The 20801-nt window shown below is 55.0% G+C and overlaps 1 protein-coding gene across 4 annotated transcripts in view; it reads right to left on the reverse strand.

The window, feature by feature from the left end:
- The window catches only part of CASP9 (caspase 9), a 39454-nt gene that overhangs the window by 8029 nt on the left and 10624 nt on the right, over nucleotides 1-20801 (reverse strand). For 2 of the 4 annotated variants that reach the window (XM_086715758.1, XM_086715761.1), the window contains exons 7-9: nucleotides 15358-15537; nucleotides 14640-14749; nucleotides 9231-12613 (exon numbers count right to left, since the gene is read on the reverse strand). In XM_086715758.1, coding sequence (XP_086571884.1) covers nucleotides 12524-12613; nucleotides 14640-14749; nucleotides 15358-15537 — 380 coding nt within the window. In that variant the 3' untranslated portion in view covers nucleotides 9231-12523. The other 2 variants (XM_086715759.1, XM_086715760.1) reach the window with 2 other exon arrangements.

The raw sequence follows: 20801 nt of genomic DNA on the forward strand, positions 1-20801 counted from the left end.
CATCAGTGGGACTCTCCCACTGCCCACCTAGTCTTTGAGCTCAGTGAGGTGGTGGGGAAGGAATAGAGGCCGGGAGTCAGGGGTCCTGGCTTCTAGTTCTGGATTCTAACTAGCTGAGAGACTCTGGACCCCTTACTCCTCTCTCAGCCTCAGTTGCCCCTCTAAAAAGGAGGGGTGGGGTGAGAGGGGCACCTGGGTGGCTCAGTCGGTTAGGGGCCCGGCTCTCGGTTTCAAATCAGATCATGATCTCACGGTTCCGTGGGTTCAAGCCCCGCATCAGGCTCTGCGCTGACAATGCGGAGCCTGCTTGGGATTCCCTCTCTCTCTGCCTCTCCCTCCCTCTCTCTTTCTCTCTCTCTCTCTCTCAAAATAAATAAACTTTAAAAAAAATAAAAATGAGGGGTAGGAGATTCAATTAGAAAATGCCCGTGAGGGCCAATGACTCCTATTTTCTTTGTGCCCAATCCATGAGTTTATGTTATGATAACTTTTATTTTCTAGTATGCTTTATAGTTACTATGATGTGGTTATAATTATTATGTAATTCTAGTTATTATGCTGTAATGAACTCATTGTCCCTGGGGAAGAAAAATTCCCAGGCTTACTTGGGCCCATCCCAACGTTGTCCAGAGCCAGGCCTCTGAAGTGTCCCTAACCATGGTCGGGGCGGGGCGGGGGGGACGGAGAGAGCAAAGGACTATGGGAGCCGACCCTCCAGCTGGCGGGGCGGGGGCTTTCTCCCCGACTCCTCCGGGCCCTCCCCATGGAGCTGGGCAGGTGCAGTCTTTCCACTGATGAACGCAGCTCACTGGTGTCAAGGTCCCCAAGCTCACGGTGTTCAAGGACTGGAACCGCGACCAGTTCCACGAAGGGTCCCTTCCGTCTGAGTGCCCTTGCAGGTTAGCTTGGCAGGGGTGCAGATGCAGAGGAGAGGCTGGAGGGGAGCGGGGGGGGGGGGGAGGGGGCACGGTTCCGGTGGGAGGCAGTGGGTGCAACCCCATGCCCTCCTTTGCTTCTCCTGCAGGGAGGGGGAAGAAGCTTTGACCCCTGAGAGGCACAGCCAGCCCCAAAGACACCTGGGGTGGAGGTGGGGCTGTGAACCAGGGGAGGGAGAGGCAAAGACCATCAGAGCCACCTGAGCCTCCTGCCCGTTAAGCCTGCAGGTCCCCCGCTCACCCGGGGCACTCACTGATGGTGGTCTTCCATGCCAAGACCTGGGGACACAGGGAAGGGTCTGCGGGCCCCACAGCTGTCAGTGGAGTAGGACACACTCCCTCCTGCCTTGCCCACCCGCTGACCCCTCCCAACAAGGCCTTTCACATTTTCAAAGAGTCCCGGATACCCTGCAGGGACATCCTGGGGTAACTAGGGTCTCTGAGCCCTCCAACGACTCCCAGGAAGTATCCCCCACCCCGCAGGGAAATGGCAACGGCCCCCGCCCACCTCTCCTCTTAGATAAGCGCAGACCATCCTCTGTTCACCTGGCACCTTCGCTGACCCCCACAGACCGTGTGCCGTGCTGGGCACTGGACTCTGGGTGCTGGACGCAGGGAGAAACACCGGTCACCCGCCAGCGCGCGGGGACCTACGTGTGGCTGTGAGGCAGTGCAGGGTAGTGGTTAGGGGGTGGGCTCGTGGAGCCCGGTGCCTTACAGACAGATAATGACCGGGTGGCCCCGCGTGAGTTCCTCGGCTTCTCTGTGCCCCAGTTTCCTCTTCGATAAAATGGGGTGACAGCAGGGATGTTACGAGGATCAGGGACTAAAGCACACGGAAAGCAGCCCGGCACGTGACAGAAGCCGCGCGCGGAAGCCAGTGCTTGGTGCAATCATCGTGCAGGAAAGGTGTGTAAGTGCGGCGGGACGTGTCTGAGCCGTGGAGAGAGACGAGAATGGCCCCAGCAAGTGGGGAGAGGAGGGTCCTCTGCCCAAGAGAGAATTTGGGCAGAATCGGCCACTCACCGCTGCCCTTTCCCGCTGTCACGGTGCAGGCCCCATCGAGGCACGTCAGAGACTTTGCAAGGGCTGGGCGGTGCCTGCCTCACCCCTGAATCTCTAGCCCCTAACCCGGGGAGGGGCACAGAGTAGGGCCAGGGGACATTTGCTGGACCATCAGGCTTCCTTTGTGACCACTAATCCTGAGATCCAGGTGGCGCTAAACAAAATCCAGAGCTCTTACAGGTTTACTCACGCCTTCGTTCCACAGATATCTGTTGAGCGAGCACCTACTATGTGCCAGGCCCTGTGAGACACGTGAGGGCCCCGGCCCTGTGAAACTGAGGCTCAGGGGAGCCCCACTTTCTACCCCAATGCTCCTGTGGGAGTGTGGTGTCCTTCTATCAGGATAGACAAGAATGTCGAGGGTCACCAACCCTCCAGAAACCCTGCAACCCAAGATGCCTTCCAGCGAGTTCTCTGTCACTCATACAAACCAACGCTTAGTGCTTCCCCTGTGCCAGGCCCTGTGCTAAATGTTTCCCCCAGCTAGTAAACGAGCTTAGTTATTCTGCACAGCGGCCTTGGGCGAGGGGTACTTTTATTATCCCCCGTTCACACATGAGGAAACCGTGACCTAGAGAGGTTCAAGAACTTGCCCAAAGTTACAGATCTAGAAAGGAGCATTAAATGAGGTGTGATGTACCTGGCAGAGGGCCTGATCTTAATTTTTTTTTAATTTTTATTTATTTTTCAGAGAGAGAAAGAGAGCACGAACGGGGGAGGAGCAGAGAGAGAGGGAGACCCAGATTTCGAAGCGGGCTCCAGGCTCCGAGCTGTCAGCACAGAGTCCGACGCGGGGCTCAAACCCACGGACCGTGAGATCATGACCCGAGCTAAAATCGGACGCTTAACTGACAGAGCCACCCAGGCGCCCCAGACAGTTATCTTCCCTTTTCCCTGCTTCCCCATCACCTTCCCGGAACCCAGAGATGCCCTGTTAGCCCTCCTCTCCCAGTCCAAAGAGCGGGTCTGCAGTTCCAGAAGGGCCTTGAGCAAGAAGCATCCCAGCCAGGACTTCAAATCTGCATAATTTATCCACACACAGAGCCACTTCTGCAACCCAAGATGCCACTCCTGAACGGCTGCCCAGAGAGCTCACGCTGCCAGATCTTCCAGAAGACTCCTCATCACGGACCCACAGAGAGCAGGAGGACGCCCTGTGGCTGTAACCCTCAGCGTTCCTTCGTCCAGTCAGCCTGCTGCGATCCAGCGCTCATGACGGCTCACAGAGGGCACAGGGGGTCCCTGAGGCAGCCTGGCGGCCCCTACCCTCAAGGGGCTTGTCAACTGGATGAGACGCACACAGACAAGACACTGGAAAGCTATGAAATGACACAGCATATGTCAAGGATGGGGAGGAAGGAGATGGGGGGGGCGAGGGGAGAACTGCCAAGACCAGGGACTGGTCACAGCAGGGACAGTGGTCCTGGGGCCAGTGAGCGGAGCAGCCCCGTGGCGATAGCGGTTATCCGAAGTGACGTTATGGGACAGATGGCTAAGAATGTGCGTCAGAACCGAGAAGGTCGTCAGCACTGAGGGCATCTACTATCTGTCCTACTGGTGTCCTATCTGTCACTCTTCCTGTTACCTATTGCCGCATAACAAATCACCCACGAACTTCAGGACTGAAAGGTGAATGGGCTTAAGTGGGTGGTTCCCACGCTGGATCTCTCGCGAGGTGACAGACACACGGTGGTGGCTGGACTGCATCATCTGGAAGGTTTCCTCCCGCACCTGCGGGAGCGGGGAGGGGCGTCAGCTGGGACTGTTGTCCAGACCCCCTATGCGTGGCCTCTCTGTGTGGCTCAGAGACTTGGAGAAGAGGAATGTCCAGAGAAAAGAAGTTCTACTTCTTCACACGGTATCACCGGCCCCGCCCCACGGGCCTCCCTCTCCGGGGGGAAGGAACCCAGACCCCAGCTCTCAGCGGACGGAGTGTCGACATCGCATTGTCACGGCGCCTACGGGATGCGAGATCTCACAGCCGTCGTGGGAAATACCAAGTGCCGACCGCTAAAGCCTCGCCGGGGCAAGAGAGTGACAGAGGGGTGGATGGCAGCACATCTCAAGGTGGGAGGGAGAGTCAAGAGTAGAAGCCGACGGGTTTTTGATCTGAGCACTTCCTGCTGTTTTCCCAAACCGAATGCAGAAAGTTCATGGCCAGGGCAGCCATCCCCAAGTTTGGACCGAGCTTCAGAACCCTTATTAACACAGCCGGCCGGGCAGCCCTGACTAATCCATCCGGGCGCACATCGCAAGACAAAACCTATTCGCCCTTTCTCTTCTGAGAGGTCCCAAGAAAGGGCTCGGAGGAATCTGGGGCTCCCAGCTCCACCGGGGTCTTAAACAGAATCTCGGGGTTTGATCCAGTCCCTGGTAGCCCCCCCAGAAGGAAGATTCACAATCGGCCCGGCCAAGGAAGGGGGTTCCATGGTGCCAGCTGGGGCTAGATCAGAAATGAAACCGGGGAGGGAACAGTCAACTCTCTCTCTGTGCTCCACCTCTTCACCGACCCAGGAGCGACATTGCCCTGCTCGGACTGGCCAGCGCTGACCAAGACCCAGTGGGACGACATCCTACCCAACAACTATGCCTGCCACATCACAGACCGGAGAAGGCTGCAGGGTAAGTGGGCGCCGGGGGCCCGGGGCTCCAGCGGGGGGGGGGGGGGGGGGGGGGAGAGGAGGCCAGGTCACCCCTGTCCAGGCAGGGGCTCTCCCCACATTCACCACCCCAGGGTGTCTGGAAGAAAGGGCGGCCGCCTTGGGGAGGCAGGACTGCATGGACCGATAAGAAGGCAGACTTCTGCCTGGGTTCAAAGCCCAGCTCGTCCACCTTCTAGCTGTGTGACCGTGGGCACGTTACTTAGCCTCTCTCCACACTGCAGTTTCCTCATCTGTAAAATGGGGATTATGAAAGCACCTGCATCACAGGGTAAGAGAAGGGAAGGAGATAATCCATGGGAAGCACTTAGACCAACGCCTGGCACACAGTCGCTGCTGTGTTTGTTGTCGGCATTGCCACTAAGATGGAATGAGGGTTACAAGGACCACGTGGCATCGGGCAAAGAAGGCCCTTTGGATGGCCCAAGGTCAGAGTCCAAAACGGCATTCACGCTATAACCTCGGGCTTCTGGGGTTCCGCAAAGGTCCCCCAGGTTCTCATGAGATGCTCCACTCCCAACCTCAAAACTTTCCTGTCTCGTGGGACACCTGAGTGTGAGTCTCCTTTTGACATAAAGTCCAACAGTCAGGGGGTGCCTGGGTGGCTCAGTCGGTCGAGCGTCCGACTTCAGCTCAGGTCATGATCTCACAGTTCACAGGTTTGAGCCCCACGTCAGGCTCTATGCTGACAGCTCAGAGCCTGGAGCCTGCTTCCGATTCTGTGTCTCCCTCTCTCTCTCTCTCTGCCCCTTGCCCACTCATGCTCTCGCTCTCGAAAATAAATAAAAACATTAAAAAAAATTTTTGTTTAATAAAAAAAATTTTTTAAGGCATAAATACTTGCTATGAGGATTAGCATATTATAAAAAGCCTAGGGGGGGCGCCTGGGTGGCGCAGTCAGTTAAGCATCCGACTTCAGCCAGGTCACGATCTCGCGGTCTGTGAGTTCGAGCCCCGCGTCGGGCTCTGGGCTGATGGCTCAGAGCCTGGAGCCTGTTTCTGATTCTGTGTCTCCCTCTCTCTCTGCCCCTCCCCCGTTCATGCTGTGTCTCTCTCTGTCCCAAAAATAAATAAACGTTGAAAAAAAAAAATTAAAAAAAAAAAAAAAAAGCCTAGGGGTACCTGGGTGGCTCAGTGGGTTAAGCATCGACTTTGGCTCAGGTCATGATCTCACAATTCATGAGTTCAAACCCCGTGTCGGACTCTGTGCTGACAGCTCAGAGCCTGGAGCCTGTCTCTCTCTCTCTCTCTCTCTCTGCCCCTCCCTCACTCATGCTCTCTCTCTCAAAAATAAACATTAAAAAATTTTTTCTAAAAAAAAAGCTTAATAAAGTTCAAGTGGAGAATTACAGTAGTACTAACACCTTGTCATGTGTGGCAGGTTTTTGTGACAATTAAGTGACAGAAGGCATATGAAGTGCTTAGCTGCATTCCAGGCACAGAGAAGGAATAAATGTTGGCTCTTGGTACTCTGGTGTCGTCTTGAGCTGTGACCACAAAGGCTGGTGTCAGAGAACAGGACGAGCCAGGATGGAACAACATGAATTCACTGCAAACATGTAAAACGCGGGGCTCTAATGGGCACCCCCTGCCCTCCGTGGCCCCACAGAAGCTCCCAGCTTCCTCCTGATGAACTGTGACCTTCCTCAGCAGGACCCTGCCAGGGGACTAATGGCCAGGGGGAAGTGCGCGCCAAGGTCAGCTTCGGGTCTGCCCTCACCTGCAACTACTCAGCCACAAGCCCTCCGTCTTCACATGGATCTCCAGCTACATCGACTGGATTAATTCGGTGAGAACCAGACACACCCCGGGCCTCATGGGCCCTGTCCTGCTCACCTGGCCCCACAAGAGCAATGCCCACTTAGGGCCTGAGAATCCATTCTTTTCTCCTGAGAGCTGGGCAGGAGCCCCCTAGGAACCCCTGCTGGGTCCCCCTCCTTGGGACCCCACAATTTGTGTGAGCAAAAGGCACACAGAGGGTGGCCCTGTCCAGGGAGCTTGAAAACAAAGGATGCTCTTCAGGCATTAAGAGTAGGTTCATTGGGGCGCCTGGGTGGCTCAGTCAGTTAAGCGTTGGACTTCGGCTCAGGTCATGATCTCACGGTTCATGAGTTCGAGCCCCACATTGGGCTCTGTGCTGACAGCTCAGAGCCTGGAGTCTGCTTCGGATTCTGTGTTTCCCTCTCTCTCTGCCGCTCGCTCCCTCGTTCGCTCCCCAAAATAAATGAACATTGGAAAAAAAAAAAAAAGAGTAGGTTCACTAGGGGCACCTGGGTGGCTCAGTGAGTTAAAGGTCTAACTCCTGGTTTCAGCTCAGAGCGTGATCTCACGGGTCATGAGATCGAGCCCCTTGTCAGGCTCTGTGCTGCGGAGACTGCAAGGGCAGGTTCCTTAGGATTAGTTAAGTATTTTATCTCACTTTTGCTTTTTGCTGTATGTAGGCCCTACCATCCAATGCTATAAATAGATTTATCTGTAAAGTCCCAAACCTGATCATTTGAGACCCCCACAGCCTTGATGATTGGAAATCATCCCTCTAAAGGGTCCCCCCCCCCCCTTGTCCTGCAGCTTGCCCTGGACTGAGAGAGTTCAGGATTTCCTCTTTAGACTGGGATAGTCCAGGCAAACAGGACTGAGTGGGTCCCTCTGTTCGTGTGAATGTGTCCTGAGAGCTTCCTCCTGGTGAGCTCAAACCCAGTACCTCATAAGCTTCCACACCAGCTCAATTCCTATTTTTTAAACAATGGCCCACATTTGTTTATAATAAAAACCATAAAAATTATTTTAAAAAAAACACCTGGCCACCTGGCACCACTCTGGGGCGAACCCATGGATACAATCAGCAACAGGTGTAAGCAACCGTAAAAGGGAGACATCACAAGACAGGCACGCTTGGAAGAGGGACCTGGGGGGGCCTGGGGGAGGGAGGAGGAGCTTGAAGGGGTTTGGGGGAGGGAAGAGGGACCTGGGGGGGGCCTGAGGGCGGAAGGAGGGGCCTGGGGGGCCTGGGGGAGGGAGGAGGAGCTTGAAGGGGTCTGGGGGAGGGAAGAGGGACCTGCAGGGGTCTGGGGGAGGAAGGATGGGCCTGGGGGGGGTGGCTGGGGGAGGGAGAAGGAGCTTGAAGGGGTCTAGGGGAGGGAAGAGGGACCTGGGGGGACCCGGAGGAGGGAGAAGGAGCTTGGAGGGGTCTGGGGAGGGAGGAGGGGCTTGGAGGGGTCTGGGGGAGGGAAGAGGGACCTGGGGGGGCCCAGAGGAGGGAGAAGGAGCTTGGAGGGGTCTGGGGAGGGAGGAGGGGCTTGGAGGGGTCTGGGGGAGGGAAGAGGGACCTGGGGGGGCCCGGAGGAGGGAGAAGGAGCTTGGAGGGGTCTGGGGAGGGAGGAGGGGCCTGGGAGGCTTGGGGGAGGGAGGAGGGGCTTGGAGGGGTCTGGGGGAGGGAAGAAGGACCTGGGGGGGCCTGGGGGAGGGAGGAGGGGCCTGGGAGGCCTGGGGGAGGGAAGAGGAGCTTGAAGGGGTCTAGGGGAGGGAAGAGGGACCTGGGGGGTGCCTGGGGGAAGGAGGAGGGGCCTGGGGGGCCCTGGGGGAGGGAGGAGGGGCTTGGAGGGGTCTGGGGGAGGGAAGAAGGACCTGGGGGGGCCTGGGGGAGGGAGGAGGGGCCTGGGAGGCCTGGGGGAGGGAAGAGGAGCTTGAAGGGGTCTAGGGGAGGGAAGAGGGACCTGGGGGGGGCCTGGGGGAAGGAGGAGGGGCCTGGGGGGCCCTGGGGTAGGGAGGAGGGGCTTGAAGGGGTCTAGGGGAGGGAAGAGGGACCTGGGGAGGGGGGCCTGGGGGAGGGAGGAGGGGCTTGAAGGGGTCTAGGGGAGGGAAGAGGGACCTGGGGGGGAGCCTGGGGGAGGGAGGAGGGGCCTTGGGGGCCCTGGGGGAGGGAAGAGGCACTTGAAGGGGTCTAGGGGAGGGAAGAGGGACCTGGGGAGGGGGCCCTGGGGGAGGGAGGAGGGGCTTGAAGGGGTCTAGGGGAGGGAAGAGGGACCTGGGGAGGGGGGCCCTGGGGGAGGGAGGAGGGGCTTGAAGGGGTCTAGGGGAAGGAAGAGGGACCTGGGGGGGAGCCTGGGGGAGGGAGGAGGGGCCTTGGGGGCCCTGGGGGAGGGAAGAGGCACTTGAAGGGGTCTAGGGGAGGGAAGAGGGACCTGGGGAGGGGGGCCTTGGGGAGGGAGGAGGGGCTTGAAGGGGTCTAGGGGAGGGAATAGGGACCTGGGGAGGCCTGGGGGAGGGAGGAGGGGCCTGGGAGGCCTGGGGGAGGAAGGAGAGGCCTGGGGGTGCCTAGGAGAGGGAGGAGGGGCCTGGGGGGCCCGGGGGGAGGGAGGAGGAGGCATGGTGTCTAGTGATGGATGCTGGGAGGAAACAGGAGGACTGTATGCTGATCGCGGGTGTTTTTTTACCCACCTCCTGGCATTGCCACTGCCTCAACTTATTACTCTTCTGTAAAATGGACTTGAACCAGACCAGGAGCCAGAACAAGTGGGAGTTGTGTGTGCTTTGCCACAGAGTCCCAAAACAAGAGAAAGCGGGCATGTGATTTCATTATTTTAAATGTAATCTGCAGAGAACTGTTTGAGTCAAACCAACAGTCTTGTTTTAAAATCAAGCACGGGGGCGCCTGGGTGGCTCCGTCGGTTGAGCGTCCGACTTCAGCTCAGGTCATGATCTCGCAGTTTGTGGGTTCGAGCCCCGCGTCGGGCCCTGTGCTGACAGCTCGGAGCCTGGAGCCTGCTTGGGATTCTGTGTCTCCCTCTCCCTCTGCCCCTCTCCTGCCCATGCTCTGACTCTCTCTTTCAATAATAAACATTAAAAATTTAAAATCAAGTATGGAACCACAGCCATGAGCATGTGGTCACGGGAGGAAAGCTACACTGTCAGACGGGCACCGTGAAAATAAGCAGGTGGCTGCCTCCACGTCTCATTAATACGTGCCGGCCCCTTGTTCATTTGTCTGTCCCCCTGCCTCTCTTCGCCATCGGGTGGTCACAGGCACCGGAGATTCCAGAAAAGTTTGCTGGAGAACTGTGTAAAATCAAGAAGCGAGTGCCCATTAATCCACAGTTTACTGTTTGCTCCCCTGGGGAAAGGCCACAATTCCGTCTGGGCAGAGGAGACCTGGAGTTGAGGTTCTGAGGAGCCACCAGCATTTCAAAGGAGCCTGGCCCCAGGCTGGCTGGCCGCAAGGTTGCTCAGGGCCTTTGCCCAGCCAGATCCTAGGACCCTTTCCAGCCCCGGCTGCTGTGCGAGTCACCGTGCAGATGGTCCGGGCAGCACCTCAGGGACCCAACTGCCGGGGACAATTGTCCTTTTTGCCCCAGCATTGGCTGTTCTCAGGCGCAGACACAGGCACAACAGAGCAGGCCACGGCCGAAAGCGTGGCCAGATGTTGGAGGGGATCAACGGGGAAGGCCAGCCTCGTGAGGCAGCTGGGCAGAGGCCCTGGGCTTGTGGGACAGCAGCCAGGACAGGCACATATGCTAACGGGCTCCAGGACTGGCAGAGCCCAGCAGCCAGCTGTCCCCGGGTGGAGGCCCCCCCAGCAGCTGCAGAAAGGCGGGGGCAGCCTCGCAGTGGTCCCAGCCCCGGGGGGGGAGGGGGGCCGTGCATGTGCGGCTTGGAGCCCCACACTGCGCCTGGGGACACCTGCCCACGCAAACCCAGACAGGTGACGAGCCGAAGTCAGGAGGCTGCCAACGAAAAGCGCGAGCAGGGAGGTGGCAGGAGACAGGTGGCCAAGGGCATTCGTCCTTTCAACAAATGTCCGCTGAACGGCGACAACACGTGCGTCTTCGTATCCACGATTTTTAGTTTTACTTTAGAAGGCAATACATATACTCCTTGTAGAAATATGGGAAGAATCTAGGAGCGTATCGAGTCAAAAAGCGAAGTCCCCCTCATTTTAATTCTCCGGTTCCACCTTGCAGAGGTAATCATTGTTAACAGCACGGTGTATGGCCTTCTGGACTTTATTTATGTGCATACATCACACGTCCATATGGGTACATTCATATACCATAGCTTTCTAACCGAAAACAGCATTGTATGCTTCCTACTGCTCTGCAACTGGGTGCTTTTCACTCGGCACTGTGTCACATTTTACGTGTCAGTACATACATCCGGGCCATTCTTTTGGACAGCTAAATAATATTCCATATTATGAATAGAAGGAGTGACACTTTCACCCCCTTCCTATTCTCTCTCCCACTGCTGCAGCGAACATCCTGGGACACACATGCTTGCACACTGGTCTGCGTATCTGTGCTGGAGAGCTGGCCCCAGCAGCGTCACTGGACGATGGAGTTGGGGCAATAAAATGTTTCATGACACTGCTACCCAGCCTCTGAAAACACGCCATGGGGGTGGCCTTGCAAACAGCGCTACTTGTTAAACTTTTGAGGCTCTCAATCCCTTTGAGAGACAAATGAAATCTCAGCACCTGTTCCTCTACACATTCGGCGTATGATTTTCAGGAGTTCACAGGCCCGCTGCTCGGAAGTCCAAACAGAACTCTGGGCTAAGACCCCCCCCCCCCACCCCACCCCTTTATAGGAAGTCCCCGCCAGGTCAGTGAAAAGCTGTGATAACATCTTTTCGTCCTGAACACGATTCGATTCGGGCGGGCGCCTCGGGCAAAGACCACCTGATTCGCATGAGGGGCGAGTTCAGAGCCTGGAAGCAGGGAGCAGGCAGAGGGCCAAGCGCTGCTGGGCTCTGTCGGGTTAATTGGATTGTTTCCTTGTACCATCCTGCAGGTGACCACAGATAACTAACCGCCAGAAGCCCCCGGGACTATTTCACACTTGGAAAGGTCACAGGCGGGGGGGGGGGGGGGGGGGGGGGTATAATAACCAAGAGACAACTGCGTGAATCACATCTTGGTGAGTCTTAGCAAACAATCCTCAAGTCCAAGGCCCTAACAGCTCCAAATTGGCCAGGGTCAGGATCGCATACAAGACCTCGGGGGTGGGGTCGTATCTACGCTCCCCTTGGCTCAGTGACCTAACTTCCCTGAGGACACGGCTCCCAGACCTGTCATCCTTCCCTGGGATGGGGTGGGGTTCACATGAAGTAAGAGACGGGGAAATGTTCCCAGAAAAGCAAAAATCCCCTTTATAAGGAAAAACAAAGAGTTGGAGCAAAATGAGGGAGGAAACAAGGGGGGGAAAGTGTCCATATGCCCCTAAGATTTTTTTAATACTAGAATATAAGAAAAATTGATCATTTTTAAAACCTCATTGAGGATTTGCAGACTCCGGCTTTTCAGACTAGTAGCCCCAAACTTGCTGATCTGAGATGGTTTGTTTGTAACCAAAGTTTCTTGTAGATCAGTGGTTCTCAAGGGGTGTCCCACCAGGGGACATCTGGCAATGTCTGGAGACATTTTGGGTTGTCATGACGCAGGGGGAGGTGCTCCTGGCACCTAGAGGGTAGAGGCCAGGGATGCTGCTAAACGTCCCACCATGCACGGGACGCGCCCCCCCCCCAATATGTGGCCCCAAATGTCAATCAGACTGAGGTTAAAAAGCCTTACTCTACAGAAAACACAGGGGTCATAGGCCACAGCCACTAGCCGGAGAACAGGCCACTGGTAAGAGTCCTGGGTGTCCTTGATTTTCTTCTGCTCCGCTTCCTGTGTCGTCAGTCATCCGTCTCCAATTTGGAAGCTGCTAAGAGCCTGTCTGCCACTGGTGGGGAAAGAGCAGACCCACTACAGGCCACAAACCCCTTCGAAGAGTGACAGCTGTCGTTGTAGCAAAGACCAGACCTCCACTGCCGCTGGGCCTGGAGCAGGAAGGTTTTGGGGTAAAGGGTGCAGGGGCCCTGGCCTCATTACATTTTAAAGTAAAGTTTTTTCCGGAGGAAATTGAAACAACCAGGAATCTGCTTGTAAATCCCTTTCTGCGAAACAGCATTAGCGACCTGTGAAAACAGGAGCACAGGGGAGTCCGTGAGCTCTCTCGATGGAAGGAAGGGTTCCAGAGAAGGAGGAAGGGGGATGTCCACTGAACCAGCCCTGTAACAGCTCTGGCTTGTCCTCCGTGTTTAGGAGTCTGTTTCTGCTTGTTCGTTTGTTTTGTTTTTTTAGATTCCACACAGGAGTGAAAGCATACGGTATTTGTCTTTCTCTGTCTGACTTATTTCACTTTGCATAATACTCTCTGGCTGCGTCCATGTGGTCGCAAATGGCAAGATCCTATTCTTGTTTACAGCCGAGTAATATTCCACCGTAGATAGACATCACATCTCCTTTATCCATACATCTATCAGTGAACACTTAGCTTGCTTCTGTATCTTGGCTGTTGTAAATAATGCTGCAGGGGACGGGGGTGGGGGATGGGCGAAATAGGTGAAGGGGAGCAAGGGGAATAAACTTCCAGTTACGAAATACGTCGGGGCGATGAAAAGTGCAGCATAGGGAGGGAATATAGTCTAGACTATTGTAATAACTTTGTATGGCGACAGATGGCGACTAGACTTATTGTAGTGAGCATAGCACAATGTACAGAATTGTCAAATCACTACCCGAAACTAATGTAACGTGACTACATATGTCAACTACACTTCGATAAATACATACATACAAAAATATATAAATAAAACCCTAAAACCTACTTTAAAAACCAGCTCTAGGGGCGCCTGGGTGGCTCAGTCGGTTGAGCGTCCAATTTTGGCTCATGATCTCACGGTTCCTGAGTTCCAGCCCCGCGTCGGGCTGTCTTCTGTCAGTGCAGAACCTGCTTCAGCTCCTCTGTCCCCCTCTCTCTCTGCCCCTCCCCTGCTTGCACTCTCTCTCCTGTTCTCTCTCTCAAAAATAAATAAACATTTTTAAAAAACAAAAATAAACAGCTCTACCTGCAGCCTCCTTGAGCTGGGAGGGAGAGTGTTTAACAGAGAAAAGCATCTCCACTATGAGTTTACAAAACTCAGAATGAGAAATGAGAAAATTCAAAACTTCACAAGGCTCAAATCAAATTGAAAGGTTTCCTTAAAGAAAAGTTGAGAGAAGAGATGAGGCCCAGGAGTCAAGTGCACTGCTTGGCCCTGATGGACTCCCACCCCCAACCGGCAAGGCCCCCCTGCTGCTCCCAAGGTCACCTGCCCAGAGTCATGGCGCCCCCTGGAGTTGTACCAGGTGGTGACCCTGTACTTGCTTTTTCTTTCTCCGCTGCTCTGCTCAGCAAAGCACAGAGCCAGAGCCTCCCCAGGAGGAAGGCGGGGCCCCAGACCTTCTAGATCCTTCTCATGACACAGAACACCTGAGCAAGCAGGAGAGGCCCATGTGTGCTCTGAGTGGGATTTCACTGAGTGAGTCTGGGGCCCTATCAGACCATCCTTCCTGCTCTCCCCCGGGGGACCCCCAAGACAAGGGGAAATACTTGAGGGTCAAGACTGAAAGACAAAGGGGCGCCCGGGTGGCTCAGTCAGTTAAGCGTCTGACTTCGGCTCAGGTCGTGATCTTGGAGTTTGTGAGTTCGAGCCCCGCGTCGGGCTCTGCGCTGACAGCTCGGAGCCTGGAGCCTGCTTCGGATCCTGGGTCTCCCTCTCTCCCTGCCCCTCCCCCACTCATGCTCTGTCTCTCTCACTCTCAAAAATAAAAATATGTTTAAAGAAATGTAAAAGACGAGAAGACTACACAGTGGGGCATGCCTCACGACCCGCCCTCAGGAACGCCACTCAGCTCCGGCCACTGAGCTGCCTTGGCAAGGAGGGCTGCCTCTGCCAGCGGGAGTCCCAGTATCAGCCTGGGACCTCAGAGGAGCCAGGGAAGGCAGCCCTCCAAGTAATGGGCAAGTGTCACTGTCACGGTTACAGTAACGGCAACACCAGCCCTCACAGCAAGCCAACCTCTGGTTTGGGCCTGGGGCCCCGCCAACCCCACCTGAGGAGGACACGCTGCCCCTCCCAGAAGCCTCCCCTCTCTCTCCCAGAGGACGGCAACGCTCACCCTGAGCAGGAGGGTCTGCAGGTCCTCAGAGCGAGCCCACTGCTCGAAAACACCATCCAAGGTCTCCACGTACCAGGAGCCGCTCTTGGTGTCCCTCCAGGAAACAAAACCTTCAGAAGCAGAGAGGCGGAACTTTATCGGAGAGCCGCTAAGAGCCCCCCACACCCCGACTGGGGCCACCTGTGGACTTGGACCCATTCACACATCCACACATCTCTGCGCCCCGTCCTGTTCACGACCTTCTTGCGTGGTCGTGAGGCCACCACCGCCTTGGGACTTTGGTTCTGGTTCCCGCCTTCCCAGCAAGGGAACCGAGGCTCCGAGAAGTCCAGTGACTCACCCAAGGGCTAAGAAAGGAAGGACACTAATGCCCGTCACGCCTGCTACGTGCCAGGCACTGTGCTCGGGGATGTGCTAGCCACCTTGCTAATCCCCGCGACGACCCCTGACGTATGACTGCTCTTCCCATTTTAAAGATGAGAATACTGAGGCGGGGCCAGGACACGGGTGAGGCAAGTGAGGCACAGAAACCCAAGAGCACAGGCCTCCTTGAATTCTGCATCCTAGCTGAGGCTCAGAGAGGAGAAGTGACTTGCTCGGGGTCCCGCAGATGGCAAGACTCAGGGCCAAGACACCCCCAGGTCGCTCCTTAACAACACCGCTGCTTCTAGGGCTGACAGGGGGACCCGCCGGCTGGGAGGACACCTGATGTGCTCACCTGGGAAGGTGGAGTAGGACACAAAGATGTCACTGGGTGTGGGCAAACTAGACACGGCGTCCGGCTGGTCAAAGGTGCCTGGGCCTTCCTGGAACGGGACGGCGTCTGGCTCGGAGTCACTGCCAGGGGTCCTGTCTTCAGGGGACGTGGAGGCCACCTCAACCCCATGGTCTTTCCGCTCTGCAGGAAGCAAAAACGGACAGCACTCGTCACTGAAACTCCGACCAGAGCCCCTGCTGCTTGCTTCTTGGCGACACCCGGCCCGCCCCAGCCCGAGACTGCCTGATTCCCTCCAGAGCCAGGGTTCCAGCGCTGAGCGAGAAACAGAAACCGAAGCTTTACTTTTTGCTGTGACAAAAGTTTTGCACACCCATTAGGTAGAAATTGGGACGGGGGTGCAGAGATTTCTTTTCTAGAGCTGTGAAAACAAGGGGCGCCTGGGTGGCTCGGTCAGTTGTGTCCGACTGCAGCTCAGGTCATGATCTCATGGTTTGTGGGTTCGAGCCCCGTGTCGGGCTCTGCGCTGACAGCTCGGAGCCTGGAGCCCGCTTCAGATTGTGTCTCCCTCTTTCTGCCCCTCTGCCAGTCACTCCCTGTCTCTCTGTCTCTCAAAAATAAATAACTACTAAAAACAAAAGCTGTAAAAGCAACTTATGAGGTACACACCCAAGAGAACTAAAAACAGAAGTTCAAACAAATCCTGGCACAGCGAAGTTCACAGCAGCATCATTCACAACAGGCAACAGGTGGGGATGCCCCAAGTGTCCGCTGACAGATGAACGGATACACAGAAGGTGGCACAGACAGCCAGTGGAATTTCACCCAGGCTTAAAGAGGGATAAAGTGCTGATACCTAGGGCCATGTGGGTAGACACGAAAAACACGCGGAGCGAAAGAACCAGATGCGAGAAGCCACGTATCTGGCTCCGTTCATGTGAAAGACCCAGGAGGGGCAAATCCATGGAGAAGAAAGCAGGTGAGCAGTTGCCCGGGATTGAGAGGAGGAAGGAAGGGGGAGTGAGCCCTGAGGGGTATGAGGTTTCAGTCTGGGGCGATGAGAAAGTTCTGGAACCAGGGAATGGTGATGGTTGCACACTTGTGAACGTACTCCCAGCCGCTGAATTGTATGCACTTGAAAATGGCTACAGTAGTCAACCTCACGTCATGAAAAAAACAAATCACGTTATTCAGCCTTGAAAGGGGGGGTGCCTGAGCCCCCAGAAGGGCTCCAGAAACCCTTCCCTAAGGAACCCTCTGGGCCACTCTGCCCTCTGCTTTTACAGAGGCTCCTTTTAGCTGCTTTCTGTCTGGAGTAGCACACTGCACCCTGCAGTGAGGTCTCCCTCCGGGGAGCTTGTCCCCGGAGAACCTCCTGCCATGTCGCCATCCCGATGGCTCTGTGATGGGAGCTATGTGTGGCCCGAGTCCTGCCCTGACCCCTGGTTTCCAGGTCTGCTGCTGTGTGGGGGGGGAATTAGGATTTTAAAATGGAAAAGACAGAAAATACGGCTAAGGAAATCATCCAGGATCTTGCAAGCCTGACATAGCTACACCCATTTCTGCCTCTTAACCTTTGGGTTGTGGCCCATGGGCACATTGTCCCGGGAGCATTTCTCCACATCTCCACAGTCCCCATCACAGCTAGTTCAAATGGCTTTATAATGGTCTGTTTCAGTGATACGCCCTCACTAATCCATTTCCTTAATGTTGGCTATTTAGATGATATCCAGTTTTTGGCTCACGTGGCCACAGGTGTCTTTACATAGAGGATTTTTATTATTATTATTATTTTAACGTTTATTTTTGAGAGAGAGAGAGAGAGAGAAGAGTGCAAGCAGGGGAGGGGCAGAGAGAGGGAGACACAGCATCTGAAGCAAGCTCCAGGCTCTGAGCTGTCAGCACAGAGCCCGATGCGGGACTCGAACCCACGGACCGCGAGATCGTGACCTGAACCAAAGTTGGATGCTTAACCAACTGAGCCACCCAGGCACCCTGTTTTATGTAGAGCGTTTTGACTTCGCTTGAATTATTTCCTTAGGGAATTACTGGGTCAGAAGGTATAAACATGGCCAAAATCTCATGACCTATGATTTGATGCCTTCTTTGATTCCCTAAAAGAAGATAGCTTAGTAGGCACAAATGATAAGAGTAGAATAAAATAGAGAAGAAGTAAAACTTCAAGGGCAGAAGAAGAGTACATTCGGGATCTAGAAACGCATGTTGTAAGGTCCCGCGTGCTTGCTGGAGGCGGCCCCGTGCGTTTGGCTTTGTGCTTTCCGGCAGCCGAGGCAAGATTGCATAAGGTCGAATTGCTCACAATATCCACCTTACTTGGCATTCGAAGACAGAAGCCAAGAATGGCAATTTTTCTCCGCTCGGTTGTCTGAAAGGGAGGGAACACTGTCGTATGATGGACTGTTCCCTCAACTCTATCCCTGTCCACCCCCAAAAAGCAAAGAGACGAGTTCGATGTCAGTTTTTTAAACCTAAGTCTCAATGTAAATTGAGGACACAGATGTTTCTGTTTGGGCATTCAGCTCCCCAGAAAGCAGGACCCCGTCTTCTTCTTTTGTGTCTTCTTCGGTTTCTGTGTGGGTGCTCTGTACCCCAGGGGTAGTCTGTGTGTGGTGTGTGTGTGTGTGTGTGTGTGTGTGTGTGTGTGTATCTACTATGTGTGTCACAAACCATGATTTTATTTTTTTAATTTTTAAAAAACGTTTATTTATTTTTGAGAGAGAGAGAAAGAGGCAGAGAGAAAGGGAGACAGAGAATCCCAAGCACGGGGTTCAAACTCATGAACCGCGAGATCATGACCTGAGCCAAAATCAAGAGTCAGACGCTTAACCAACTAAGCCACCCAGGCGCCCCACAAACCGTGATTTTAAAGAAGCCTTTGTAGGGGCACCCGGCTGGCTCAGTCGGCTCCCTCGGCAGGGGGCAGAGACAGGGCAAGGATGGTTCTGGCAACCCCATAATGATAGTCCCAACATCTATGGGCCTCTCACTCCATACACTTGACTCGGGAACTTGGTAATCTGTTTTTGTTCTTACAGCCAACCTTCAGGGGCTGGGATTCTGCCCGGGTGTCTGGAAATGATTTGCAGTGGAACAGGGGCAGGGACGTTGAGATGTGGGTGGCAGGAAAGGTTGGGGCACTGCTGTGGGGGAAGCCACAGGAATGGCTTAAGCAGGCAGAGGTGGGCAGAGGGACGACCTGGGGAAGCTGGAGAAGACACGGTGGGATCCGAAAGGGGAATCTGGGAGAGACAGGAATCTCCATTCCCGCGTCCTCCTCATGCGACAGACAAACCTGATGCGAAAGCCTCGCCCCCGGGGTTATCTGTCTTACACACGGTTTGTTCTCAGACAGACTCGCAAATTCAAACCCCTCCGTAAGGCAGACTGACTTCCCCAGAAAAATGAACACACAGCAGGATTTATCAGCATCTAAAACCCACAACCACCACGGCAACACGCTGTTCCTCCTTCTGCCTTCTCGGAGTGATTTCTAGAAGTCTAAAGAGGGGTTGCCCCAAAATGAACAGCTCGGGCTAACAGAGGCCGCTCAGCTTTGGCCAAGCGCATCACGCTAGATGCCGAATTACGCTATCTACTCACTGACATTCCACACCCGCGCTACTCACTTGGAGGCAGGGATCTCTGCTCCAGGGTATGCACCCCTACCTCTTACCAGTGGGGGGCACGACACGTCAAAGGATTTGAAAACTGTTTTAAGTTGTAACGACAGTGGATTTTACCAAACAACACAAGAGTCACCGAAACCCAGGGCAGATGTTCAGATGGCCGTAAACAAGAGGCCACCCTGCAGAACACGGGTGCAGACTGCAGACCCGGCAGCATTTCTGTTCTCAGCACCGTGCCGCCCCCGTGTGGCCACAGCGTTACACACAAGGTCAATAGCGGGCCCGGGGGGCTGAGCAGGGCCCAGAATTCCAAAGCCAGGATCGTGATCACTGCATTGCAGCTTTGAAATCTTGCTCCTCCCACTAAGGTGGGTGTTTTGTGGTGGAGGGAGTCTACATTACTTAAAATTTTGCTTATGTGATTTTTATATGGTTCTGTTTCAAATCGAATAATTAGGATGCACATAAGATGCAACCATCCTGTGAGCTTAGTGGCAGGTCTGGGGGGACCAGAGGGGCCTGGCCTTGGCCTCGAAGAGCCGACCAGGGGATGAGGCCATCTCAATACAAGGAGAAAGCGCTGTGACAAGGGAAGGACAGGGGCTGCGTGAGCACAGAGACTAACCCTGACTCTGTGCAAGGGAGGGGGTGTATAGGGAAGACTTCCCGGACACAGAGACAATAAGCTGTAACTAGAAGAATGGATGATTAAGAGTAGGCCAGGAGGGGTGCCTGGCCAGCTCAGTTGGTGGAGCACAGGCCTCTTGATCTCAGGGTTGTGAGTTCGAGCCCCACGTTGGGCACAGAGATTATTTAAAAGTAAAATCCTTAAAAAAAAAAAAAAAAAGAGGGGCACCTGGGTGACTCATAAGCGACCGACTTCAGCTCAGGTCACGATCTCTCAGTTCATGAGCTCAAGCCCGGCCTCGGGCTCTGTGCTGACAGCTCGGAGCCTGGAGCCGGCTTCGGATGCTGCGTCTCCCTCTCTCCCTGCCCCGCCCCCGCTCACGCTCTGTCTCTCTCAAAAATAAACAAACATTAAAAAAAAAATTTTTTTTTAAAGAGTAAGCCAGGAGGGCAGGCAGAGGGATGGCACAGGGAGGGCTGAGGAGCAAGCCAGAGCCTGGGAGGGCTGAACGGTGCTGGGGCGGGACACGGCGTGCCAGGCTGGGGGATGAAAAGTGGCCCGGGCCAGATCCCCGCGGACCTTGTGGGCCTGCTGAGGAGTCCAGAGTGTGACACGGGAAAGACCCTCCGTGCTGCCGAGAATGGGCGATGAGGGGGCACTGAGCCGGAAGACCAGCTAACCGTGACTTTCCAGAAAGCAGGTGTCCCAGCTCGCCCTTCGTCCACAGTTCCCTTGCCTGTTTCATCTTTTATTCTATTCACACAAGAAAGGACCACTCGCTTCAGAGTTAACAACATCACTTGGTGACACATTCTGGGTCGTAAAACAACAACGAGCTAGGATTTCTACAACTCCGAGAGCGGCAGCCTTTCCACCTTCCCATTACCGGAACTCTCAGGTAACTGTGCTGGGCTCAGGGGGCTCTTAGGTGACACGGGGTGCTCTGGGGTTAGGGGAGGGGGAGAGTCCAGGTTTCCAGTGATGCAAATGAGCCAGGCACTGCGTTCAGTGCTGCACATGCACCAACTCGTGCGCTAAATATTTCACGGGGACGCTAGGACGTGGGTCCTGTTGTTATCCCTACTTGCCAAGACTTCTAGAGATTAGCTGGCCTGTGTTTGTGCAGGAACGAAGTAGCCACCAAGATCGAACCTGGGGTTCTCAGTCACCCA

The sequence above is a fragment of the Puma concolor genome, chromosome C1 (assembly GCF_028749965.1).
Source record: "Puma concolor isolate L17-30 chromosome C1, mPumCon1.1.hap2, whole genome shotgun sequence".
In the NCBI taxonomy this organism is placed as follows: domain Eukaryota; kingdom Metazoa; phylum Chordata; class Mammalia; order Carnivora; family Felidae; genus Puma; species Puma concolor.